This window comes from Physeter macrocephalus, chromosome 11 (assembly GCF_002837175.3).
Source record: "Physeter macrocephalus isolate SW-GA chromosome 11, ASM283717v5, whole genome shotgun sequence".
Lineage (NCBI taxonomy): Eukaryota > Metazoa > Chordata > Mammalia > Artiodactyla > Physeteridae > Physeter > Physeter macrocephalus.
The window spans coordinates 145848506-145860887 of record NC_041224.1 but is presented as its reverse complement, the minus strand read 5'-3'; the positions used below and the strand labels follow the sequence as shown (position 1 = coordinate 145860887).

General features: G+C 41.4%; 1 protein-coding gene and 1 pseudogene across 1 annotated transcript in view; both read right to left on the bottom strand.

Moving 5' to 3' along the window:
* PPP1R36 (protein phosphatase 1 regulatory subunit 36) overlaps nt 1-10872 on the bottom strand; it is a 33247-nt gene extending 22375 nt beyond the window's left edge. The window contains exons 1-5 of the mRNA XM_028495114.1: nt 10867-10872; nt 10184-10248; nt 941-1027; nt 324-421; nt 158-224 (exon numbers count right to left, since the gene is read on the bottom strand). Of these exons, the coding sequence (XP_028350915.1) occupies nt 158-224; nt 324-421; nt 941-1027; nt 10184-10248; nt 10867-10872 (323 nt within the window). The remainder of the gene's footprint in view (nt 1-157; nt 225-323; nt 422-940; nt 1028-10183; nt 10249-10866) is intronic.
* Nucleotides 10873-11424: 552 nt separating this feature from the next.
* Nucleotides 11425-11592, bottom strand: LOC112063504 (uncharacterized; annotated as a pseudogene).
* Nucleotides 11593-12382: the final 790 nt, after the last annotated feature.

Below are 12382 nucleotides of genomic sequence, written 5' to 3'. Positions count from 1 at the left end.
GCAGCGGCTGGGCCCGTGAGCCATGGCCGCTGAGCCTGTGCGTCCGGAGCCTGTGCTCCGCAACGGGAGAGGCCACAACAGTGAGAGGCCCGCGTACCACAAAAAATAAAAAAATAAAAAATAAAATAAAATAAAATGTCTCACAAGCATTACATACCTCATAAATGTTGTAAAAGAACAGATATGCTGCATCTCAGTATCTTGTAGCAAAAGCAAAGCAACAACTGAAAGGAGAGAAGATGGACAATTGAAAGAGGGACAAAGAGCTGCCTTAGAGGTTGACACCAAGTAATACATGTAAGGATGATGAAGCAGTTACTCACATTTAGCATCGTGGAGTGTAACGTTGCCCTGCTGACTTCGTTTCTCTAAGCCTTTGGGTGACTTATCCTCTCTTAAAGCAAACCTTTTATCTGTCAACCTGTTTTGGGGATATAAGAGTCTCTAGTAGTGCTTTCAAAGGTTTTAGTTGTATTTAATCTACCCTGAGGCACATGAGGTGTTTACTATAAAGTAAGGAGACCCTGAGTGTCATGTGTGGGTTTCATTTAATGTAGGATCATTTTGGAATACATTTTATTAAACATTATATTTACTATGCTAGGGGTAGAAGGAATGCACACTGCCTTACATAAAATGTAAATACCATTTGATCCAAAACAGATCATTTAAATCATCTATTTTTGGCATAGCTATTATTTTCAGATTTTTTTTAAAGAAGGTGAAAATTTGCTAATAGCCAAATTATCACAGGGATACATTATTGGGATGATTGTAACTCCCACCATAATTGTGAAATAGTGCATGTTCCTTCCTTGATGGCTATTTGCATTTCAACCTAGGATGATGGGAATGATATTTTCTTAGCGTCTGCAGAGGCTTAAGCCATTCTGCTGAGAGGTGCTATCAGCAACACTGCCATGGTGCTAAGTTAAGCTACCTGTCTGAAGCTGGACCATCAATTTCAGCAAAGTGAACTGCTTTGCCTTTCTTTCCTCTTTCTTTGAGTTCTACTGCAGGTGTAAAACTGTAATAGAAATGAGAAAATTAGGAACTTAACCTTTTCCTGGGGGAAACTAATCAGAGCATGACCATAGCTCATGGAACCTGAGGACCAGCACATATTGTGAGTGTCCTGGAGAGAATCTGAGGCACAGCTGTACTTAATTCATGTATTTACATGTGGTACAATCATCTAGAAAAAGATTAAAATATCAAACTTTATATTCAGCCTTTACGTATCACTAGCCTCCTGAATACCACCATACATAAAACATTTCCATCTGAAAATGCTGCTGTAACTTCAGAAGAAACAGAAAGCTCGTGATCAGTTTGGGAGGATTTTTTGATTTACTGAGTACTTGTTATGTGCTTCTAAGCACAACCTCATTCAATTTTCACAGCAACTCTATTAGGAAAATATTACTATTATTACAATTTTTACATATGAGAAAGATAGGACCTTAGAAAGATATTAAGTAACTTGACCAAGATCAGTTAGCAAGTGCCAAAGCCAGGACCGGGCACAGGTTCTCTAGCCACAGAGCCGTGTTTACCACCAGGCAGTTCTGACCCCCGAGCAGCCACCTCGTTGTCACCGCTGTGGACTATTCTAGAAGCTTGACTACCTCGAAGAAGGTTTCAGGACCCTTTACTTAACTCAGGGTTGCTTTGACTCTATAGTTTTTGTACAAGCATTACCAAGCAGTAATGGGCCTAACTAAAAATGGACCACAATTAAGCAACAAATAAATATGTACTGAGGCCATACTCTGTGTCAGGCATTGCTGTAACATTGAAAATAAGTGGTGTCTGATTACAGTCAATGCACAGACTCTCAGGATTATCAGCAAATGCTTAAAAGGAAAACAGAGAAAAGCGTTTTGAAGACTAGCAGGATGTGGTTCCTGCCTCATAGAGAGTTCATTTTCTAGAATTGTGGTGTCTACCAAATACATTGGTTTGGTGACCATTGTGGATTATGACGTTTATTTTTCTGCCTGAAACAATGCCACGTTGATAACACCACCCCAAAGCTTAAACTCTGCCCACAGTTACATGTCTCTCTGTTAAGTTTAAGCATAGATATAGTAAGTAGAAACACTTTCCCCCAGATTTTAGTCATTCCCTAATCATGCATATATACTCTTATCATCTCTTTGTCAACACAACGGTTTTGAAACAACTTCCTTTAAAATTTTTCTGGGATTGGTTACCCACAAAGTCATCATTTTAGAGAAACACCTCCCATGGGAATGATAAAGTTAGTCAGTTTGGTATTTTCTTCTTCCAGGAGTTTTTGCCAACATCCTGGCAATATTCAGGTTGTAGACTAGGTTAGAATCTAAAAGCATGTACACGATATCACCTCAAGGGAATGATTTTTTGTATTTTTCTTTCTTTTCAGACCATTGGCACCAAGTTGCTTAGTGGATGATTTCTAAACTTTTCATTCTTTCTTGTCCTCTTCTCATCACTGGTCTCCAAGGATTGGGTATTTAGAGGGAGGATGTGCTGAAATACTGAGGAGGTGGCAGGAAAAAGAAATGAAAGGATACCAAGTGGTGATGGTGGGTACCTCCAAAGAGAGATGGGGCAGAGAGGAGGCGTAGTGATGAAGAGAGCTATCTTCCACAGCTGTATACTTCTGTATTATTTCAGGTTTTTTTTTAAATAACAAGAATGTATTGATTTATTATCTGCATTCCTAAAAAAAAAGTTGATAGAGGTATAGAGGAAGAAACAGTACGTTGTTGATACATTCTATTGACAGGCCATTTAGATAGCCTTTAACAAAATCCTCAATTCCCCCAAACATTCAGACATTTTCTAACAGCTCCTTGAAGTCCATTCTACTTGCTGGATATCTAATGTGTGGCATTACTATAACCATCCTAAACAAGAACACAAAGTTGTTTTCCGTTTTCTCTTGGACCATCACAACATTCTGGCCACTTACAAGTCATTGACTGTTAACTTTCCTAACAGGCTAAAGAAATCTCAGGTCACCAGCCCTTCCCAGGGTTTCTCTTCTCTAGAAGATGAGAGAATATAGATAGAAATGCCCAATTTCAGTTAATGTCAAATGAAATTGCTTCCCTCCTAACCTTGCCTCTGTCCCATCCCTATAACTCAATATTTCTTGCCCTATTACTTAGTTTGCCTGAGTTTATTTGAGACAAGAGAGCCTTAAGACAAGGAAAGGATACATTTGGGATCTTATAGATCAGGTCTATGAACTAAGTCAAATGAACTTAGAATTATAAAATCATAAGATCATAGAATTTGGGGGTTAGAAGACATCTGAAAGATCATCTAGTATATGGCTATCATTTTACTGATGGAGAACTAAGGCTCAGAGAGGCTGACCATGTCTCAGTATTTGAAACTTGTGGCAGGTAGTGCCTGCTCTTAGCCAATAGTCTGGCATTTACTGCTAAACCTCTAGTCCTTATTCTCTGACCTCTGGACACGTCTTCTCACACTTGCCTGAGTGGCTTTTCACTTGACTGAAGTCATTTTCCAGATCAGATGGTGAGATGGATTTCTCTTTGTGAGTGTCCTGCCATAGCTCTAAAAGCAGCCTATGTTCACAGTGCATTTGGAATCACTAAGAAGCCTCACTAGTAATAATTAAAAATTGTCCTTTGAACTGCACCTCTGATTGGCTCCCAAACCACAGTCTGATCTAGAGCTGTACCTTCTTCCAGTCTCCACAGTCTCCCTCTCAATCTGGCAACCCATTTAGAATCACAGACCACACTGTGTTCCTGTGCTTTCCTAATATCACAGCACAGTCACATCATTTCCCTTTGCCCTGAAATAAATGAGAAAAAGCAGTCATATTTTCTCCTAGAACCCATCACTAAAATGCAGAGGGCTGGACCACTCTTGGCTTCCATACCAGTTAGAGCTCTTCAGTAGTTACCAGAGTCTTTTGTTAGGCTACGTTGAGAAACAAGAGAAGTTCGAGGCTTCTGGAGGTGTAGTTTCCTTGCCTGTATGTCCTCAGGGGAGTCCACGACCTTGGCAAACACTCAGACAGTCAGCTGGTTCTCTCCCAGCTGGAAGTAGGGGCCACTTGCAACATGAATGGCTAGGACTACAGACACTGTGTCAGAGAGAAGCATGCCTTGTTGGTTGGCCCGTTACTTCCCCATTTAAAACCTTTCGATCTCCCCCGCACCCCGCGTGCCCTCTGAATAAAGTTTAAATTCCTCAGCATGGTCTGTAAGACCTTTCACGATCTTGCCCTGGTTTAAAACTTCTACTTCCTCTCTTAACACTTGCCTGGAGCTCTACACCCAGCGTACTGACCACTTGCAGTCTCAAATGCACCTGGGCCTCTGCACGTGCGGTTCCTTCTGCCTAGAACGCACTCTCCTCCTCCACAACCAGAGCTCCCTTTGCCGTGCCAACACCTTCTCCTCCTCAGGTCTTAGACAGCACCTCCCCTGGGAAGCCCTCCCTGTCTCCCCTGTCCACTGGCTTCAGGAAATGCCCCCATTTAGGTACTGGGTCAGGGCATTTGGGTGAATGCAGGTTTCTGGAGCCCCGGCCCAGCCCAGGGTGGCAGTGGTGGCGGTGACTGAGGAGGAAGCTGGGAAGGGAGCGGCAATCTGGGGGGATTGAGTCAGGGTCAGTAACGCTGCTTCCAAAAGGTTCTCCTCCCAGTACTAGCCTGGGAGGGTCTGCTTTACTTGCAGTAAGGAGAGAGGCATAGATATATATTCCTGCACCTTCAAAGTCCCAGGCTTTCCTGTCTCTATTACTTCCTTCCCACCATACTCAGCGGAAGCTCTGCTTCTGCCTTTTCCAAAAGCTAATCTGCGCTCTTGATCCCATTCCCACTTTCCTTCTCTTCTCTTCCATCTCTTCTTTCTACCCAAACAAACTCAACATTTTCCTACCTTTATAACAAAACCAACAAAAGTCCCTTCCCTTAGTACTGGATCCCCTAAAGGCTACTATCGCTTTCCTTTTTCACTGGTAAACTTACTGATGAGAAACTAGCAAAAATAGAGTACTCTTTATCTCAGATTCTTCTCCTCTAGCTACTGTAATCTGATTTCTACTCCACTGCCTTCCTGAAATGGCTTCTCACCTACGTCCAGAGTGACCCCTAAATCCAAAGGCTTCTTTTTGCCCCATCCTGAGCTCTCTTTAGCATCTGACATTGCTGACCACTCCCCACTCAAATTCCCTTTCTTACTTTGCCTTTGAAGGACTTCGTGTGTCTCAGGGCTTTCCTCCTGACCCTTCTAATAATGCTTTCTCTTCAGTTAGCTCCTCTTTCTTTGCCTGTCTGCTATTCCTGAGGGCCACGTGAAGATACCTTTCAAAACCTTAAGACATGCACACAGATTAAGAGACATATCAAACCAAATGTAATGTATGGAAATTGTGTGGATCCTGACTGGAACAAACTTTTAAAATATTAGACAGTAGGAGACATCTGGATACAAACTGCATATGTGACAATGTTAAGAAATAACCTTTTGTATTTTTAGGCCAGTAAATAGTAATTTAGTTATATTTTTAAATAGAGTGCCTATTTTTTTGAGATATGTACTGAAATAGATGAAATGATATGATATCTGGAATTTACTTCAAAATAATCAAGGGGTGGAGAAGACGAGGGTATAGATGATACAAAGTTGACCTTAATTTGGTGACTGTTGATGCTATGCTATGGCTATGTGAGGGTTCATTATCTCATTCTCCCTACTTCTGTTTATGTTTGAAATCTTCCAATATAAAAAGTTTAAAATGTTTATATTTAGTTAAAATTTTTTAAATAACACTATAAGGGAAAAAAAAGCTGGCAACAAAGTCAGACGTACAATGATTTCAGGTACTGGAATTAGCAGTCACAGAATGTAAAATAAATATAATCAGTATGTTGAACACAAAAAAATAAAAATAAGGTGGTAAGCCTTAACACTGGTGCACCAGTGGTCTTTGGGGGCAGAACTGTGGCAGAACCCCCCACTTTCTACTTTGTACATTTATATACTTGTTTTTCAACAAGTATGCGCAACTTTGTAATGAGGGAAAAAGATATGGAAATGGAGAATAGAGTAAGTTAAAAATGTATGTACGTGTATACATACATAAAAGAAGATTTGGAAAGCTATACAATAACTGTTAACATGTTAACAGTCATAGTCTTTATGCGGGATTGTAAAGTTTTTTGGTTGTTTTCGCTTAATGGTATTTTCTGGTTTGTAAAAATAATATATTTTAAAACTTATTTCGTAATTTTTAGAAGTAGGTATTTCCTAGGCTTCTGGCCTCAGTCAGTTCACTTTCCACTGTAATTCTGCATGGGCCCCTCTCAGGAAAACCAAACCCCTGCTTACTGAATTCTTCACCTGGACATCTCACAGGCAGGTCCAGTCAGCCCGTGGAATGCGCAGATACAGAGGGCCGACTTTACTATGTCATGGTATATAAGGGACTTGAGCATCTGCACATTTTGGGATCCTCAGGGGGCGGGGGTGTCTTAGAACCAATCCCCTGTGGATACCAAGGGCCGACTATATCTCAAATTCTGCACACTGAAAAAGTAACCTTATTACCTTTCACCCCTGCATAAACATACCGGCTCTCCCACCTTCCTTGTCTCAATAGACAATGCTATCACCCACTCAGTGACCCAGACGTTCTTGCCTCCTTCCTCCCTTTTTCTCACAGCCAATCTTACCAGCTACCTCCCCCTGCACACAAGGCCGGATTTATCTGAGTTGCCTCTAGCATGACTCTTTGACTCTGTTCTCCTGCAAGTCTCCATCTCACCCTTAGAGTAATGTATAACTGTCTTGTCTCCCGAGTTCTAATCTTGCCCCTCCATGTTACTATGGGAGAGGGCTTTCTAGAGAACAGATGCAAGCCCATGACACATGCTCATAAAGGTTTGTGGAGTGACACCAAACAGAACTGGTGTCAGAACAGTGACTGAACAAGGCTCTGCCTCTGCAGCTCCCATTCTTACCACTGTCTCCTCTCCACCTCCTCTGCCTCAGCCCTGTCTCATCACCCTGAATTGGGGTGACATAGTGTCTGCAGCATTGTCTCTGAAAAAAAAGAGCATGTTCCAGCTCATGAGTCCTCTCTGACTTCAAACCTACATTTTAATGTGTGATGGGACATGCTTAGACTTTAAAAGGAAATCAGTATCTACATTTCCAACAAAGCCAAACATTAACTTTGGCCTAAAACATACAAAAGTCTGCTTTCCTTTTCCTTAGCATCACCCCTAGCAGCTGGACTCCCAAGGTAATCCTAATACTCAGGTTTGCCATACTGAGTTGCTTAAACACAAAGCAGCTCCACCATGAAAGGGTTGCCGCCATCTATTCTTCATGGTACTCCTTTCCCCATCTTTAACTACACCCAGTTTGTGTACTTGACACAGTCTGGTGTTAGGGGGGGTTTTATTTTTACACTGTTTAAATTGAGGTATAGCTTCCATTTATGCAGTAAAGCACATAAATCTTAAGTGCACAGCTTGATGAATTTTTTTAACATCTTTATTGGAGTATAATTGCTTTACAATGGTGTGTTAGTTTCTGCTTTATAACAAAGTGAATCAGTTATACATATACATATGTTCCCATATCTCTTCCCTCTTGCGTCTCCCTTCCTCCCACCCTCCCTATCCCACCCCTCTAGGTGGTCACAAACCACCCACCTGATCTCCCTGTGCCATGCGGCTGCTTCCCACTAGCTATCTATTTTACTAGGTGGTCACAAACCACCGAGCTGAGCTCCCTGTGCTATTCGGCTGCCTCCCACTAGCTATCTATTTTACGTTTGGTAGTGTATATATGTTCATGCCACTCTCTCATTTTGTCACAGCTTACCCTTCCCCCTCCCCTTGATGAATTTTATACTATGTATATACCCATGTAGCCACCACCCAAATCAATATATAGTCCATTTCCAGCACCTCAGAAGGTTCTCTTGTACTTTTCCTGCCAGTTGATAACCCGCAAAAAGTAACCACTATTCTGACCTCTATCAATACAGTTCTTTTCTTTTGTCTGTTACTGTAAACTTTTATATAAATAAAATCATACAATATTTACATTTTTGTGTCTGGCCTTTTTCATTCAACATGTCACACAATGTACCTTTTAAATCATACCATCCCATGTATATTCTCCAAAATCAAGTGGGGAATATACATGGGAAATCAATCAAGCCATTTTAAAGAATAATTTGGTAACGAACCAAAAGAAACTTTAGTTTATGAATATGAATGTTTTATGAATAATAAAGTCAGTGTGAAACTGATATCTGTAAATTCGTTAGTAGGATCATACAGGAAAAAGTGCCACTTGGGGTGGGTTATTATTAGATTAGCGCTGAAAAATTAGTTTGAAAAATACTACAAAATAACTTCATTTATAAAGAAGATCAGTAAGTAAAAAGTATGGTGCAATTTTTATCATAAGAAGAGAGGATCGAGATGGCCTTTACATATATATGAAGACTGAGAAAAGAAAATATTGGCACTGAAAATTTACACCCACATTTTCTTGTGCTTTTCCGTGTATATTTTGACTCCTGTGATTATCCTGTCTTTCTAATCTCAGAGCTATCTTGCTGTCTTTGTCACTATCTCACATTCACTAAGTATGATGTTTCAGGAGCTACTTGACTGAATCTTCTGTGACATATCTGAGAAGAAAAATTGAAATCACTCCTGTGGAAATGACAGATTACTCAAATACTGAAATAAATATCCCATGAAATGTAAACTTTTGATTTTGACTTTAATAGAATGGTTAGCCTTTAAATTATTCATGTTTAATTGCTATTAAATATTTAATTATATTTATAATGTAACTATAAATTACATCTGCACAGCCAACTCCTTTTCTGACCTCCAGCCCCGTTTGACCAACAGCCTAAGAGATGTGTCCACGTCATAGCAGCCTCAAACACATCACCAGTTTTGCCTCTTTTATTCTGCATATGGGGGAAGGGCAATCCCAGCCAACCAATCACCCAAGCCAGACACCTGGGAGCCAACCTAAGCACCTACTTCTCCCTCTCCCTTCACTTTCAGGCACTATATCATATCAATCAATTCTATCCAAACATCCTGTCAATTTCATCTCTTGCATATTTCTTAGTCCTGCACCCTTCTCTCTCTGACTCTGTTTCTTACCTGGATAACTATTTATAATCCTCCTACAATTAGCCTTCTAAATGGCCCTGTGTCTCTAGTCTTCCTCTGCTTGAATCTGGTTGGTTGATTGTACTTGTTCAATAAACATTTGGTGAGTGCCTACTCTGTGAAGTTCTGCAGATGGCTCCAGGGACATGAAGATGACTAAGACAGTTCCTGCCATTGAGGGTTTGCGGTCTAACAGAAGGAGACAGTGTATAAAGTGGAAAGGACTTGGATAAATCTTGGTTCAAAATGTCAGTTCTGCTACTTACTGGCTGGATGACTTTGGTTCAGTGGCTTAATCTCCCTGAGCCTTGTTTCTTCATCTATGAAATGGAGATATTAGTGCTCACTTTCCATGGCTATTTTAAGACTCAGAAAAATATGCAAATATCTCCGATATAATAGGTGCACAGCAGATAGTGGCTAGTTTTGTTAGTTTAGTGATACACTTTTAATAGAGTCAGTATTTTCTCAATGGAGAATTAAAATTAGTTTTTCTAACCTAATAATTTTACCTTGTAAAATTTATGGTCTACTGCAGCAGGTATAATATATGGTCCCATTAATGTAAAACTCTATTTCTATAACTCAAAAAGGCAATTTTATAAAGTAGTTAAGAATATGGACTGTTAACCAAGTAGACCTAGATTTAAAACATCTTAATCACCTCTGAGCTGTGTGATTTGGCCAAGTCACTTAGTTTCCTTCAAACTTCTTAACCCTTTGACATCAGTTTCTTCACCTGTCAAAGTGGATTAACACGCAGCTGTTTCAAAGGGTTGGTAAACTGATTAGCACAGTGTCTGGTACATAGGAGCAGCTGATAAATGTCATAAGAAGGGGATATCAGGAAGGCTGCCAAAATGGTTATCTCTAGATGCTGCGATTGCAGCAGATATTTATTTAATTCTTTATACTCTTCTGTACTGCTTGAATATTTTTTATCCCAAACACATGTAATTTTCATAAAAGCTATAATAAAGTTTTGTTAAAATTTACCTTCTGAATTCAAGAGTTCTGGTTTCATCTTTCCAGTACCACATCCCTAATCGTAATCCCAACTGCTGTAAAATGAAATGATTGCAGCAAAAATAATTAAAGGTTCAATTTACAATCCACATGTCACAATGAACTTTTAACAATAATTCTCACTACTTGCTATTTAACTCTATTCAATAAAGATGTAGAGTCTTAAACTGTTGGGTTTTTTTTAACTTGAAGCCAGGATTTTATCTTTTTTGATTGTTTTTGGGTGTAGTTTCACTAGAAAGGAAGGAATGGAGGAAAGTAGGGGAGAAAGGAAGGAAGGGAAAGAAGAGAGGAAGGCTAGGAGCCTGCGTCACCTCACCATAGCAATTTACTGATTAACTGGGACTCAGACCACAATAAACTGGTGCCCAAGGCAGCCCCAATCTTTCAAAGGAGTTAGACACCGGCTCTAACCCTGACCCCACCCTTCGGAGGAAGTGGGCGAAGTACCAGGTTATCCTTTCCAAGACGTGGTAGCTACCAGCCTCCAGCCTCTCCTCTCTGGGGATCCCACCCAGAGCGGGACTGCTTCCTCCGCAGGACGGCTATTTATTTTACAGCCAACCAATTAGAGGTGGTGCAGTGGAACTTTCCTATACCTAGATATCTGTGGGGGGAGCCAGAATTCAATTCTAACCGTTTGCCGAACGCACCTCCATCGTCTGGTTTTTGTAGACAACTAAGCCCAGGTCTCCTCGAGTAAGGTTCGCCCCGGGCTAAGGCGGCGCCCCCGCCTGGGGAGGGCGGAGAGCAGGGCCTTGGCCGAGGGAATGGAGGGCGTCGAGGCACCGCCACCGAGCCCCCGTCGGGCGCCGCGGGCGGGAGGGGGTCGGCTTTCCACCCGCCGCGGGCTGGGGGCGGCCCAGGTGCACTTACATCCGGCTAGTCGGCCTGCGAGTCCAACCGCCGCCTCCTCGAATAAAACTCGGGCACACGATACGTCGTCTCCCGCTGGCCGAATTAGACTGACCGTCGCTGAGGCAACTGCCCGTGAGCGCCGAGAAACCCCGCAGACGCTGGGCGGGGGCGGGACCCTGCTTCCTCCGCGGCGGTGGCGGGTGGGCGTCACTGCCGCCCATGCTGACACCTTTGGCCGCTGTGGCTCCCTAGCGTCTCACAGCAAAGCTGCCCCGGGGTTCCTTCTTTAGAGGTCAGTTCTTCGTGCCTTCCCACAGAGAAGTCAACCATGTCACTGTTTTTTTTGTTTTTAATTAGAATAACTTTTTTTTTTTTTTTTTGGAGTGGACAGAGCAAGCTCCTATTCCAACCCCCTGCTCCAAAAATCCACTTAATATGTTATCTTCAGATAGAAGATGTATCAGATATTAAACTAATTAGAACAGATGCTACACTTGATCTTAGCCAAAAGGTCTTCAGTTCCTTAGGGAAGCTTCCCCTTTGTTCCAAAGTTTAATAGCACTAAATGAAGTTCAAATCCAGGTTAGAAAAATAGAAACAAATAAAATAAAATATAAAACATACAGGTTGGGACTAGGTTAATTTAGGGCGGGGCGTGGTAGGAGGGGAGCAGGGAGGAAATAAGGTTTTCAAAACTGGGTTCTGCTGCATAACTAGATGTGGAGCCCGTTTGAAGATATCCAGATGAGGGGTTTATGAGGCTCTTTAAGGAGTAATGTGTGTAAAGCATCACCCTGAATAAGTACTCAAAATTAGTGTCTCTCAAAGCAGAGAAACTTGCTTTGTATCAATGGGTTTTCAACTGATATTTCTGTATTTACACTTTAAAAAGCATGTGTCTTGTAATTTCTTCTTGCAACTGAGTTGATGTGCAGATTGTTTGGTATTTTTTTCCTTCCATCACTGATGTAAGCAATGCTAGATGACACTACATGACTGGGAATGCCTAATATATTCTGCTTTTGTTTTATCCCCACAGCTTAATTAGCGTTAAAGAGATGGTTAGTAAATAGTGATTGTATACTCACATAAACTTTAAAAACATAGCAATAGATATCCCACTGCTTCCCCTTCCCCCCAGCCTCCCAGTCTCACTACTTGGTAACACACCATCACTGGTCACAGTGGTATAAAATTGTAATCACCTAGATTCATGTTCCACTCACTTGAGTCCACTGCTGGTAGCTGTTCTGGTTGGCTCAGATATAAGGAAACCCACCTGTACGCTGGCAGTGCTGCTTTCAGGCTGTA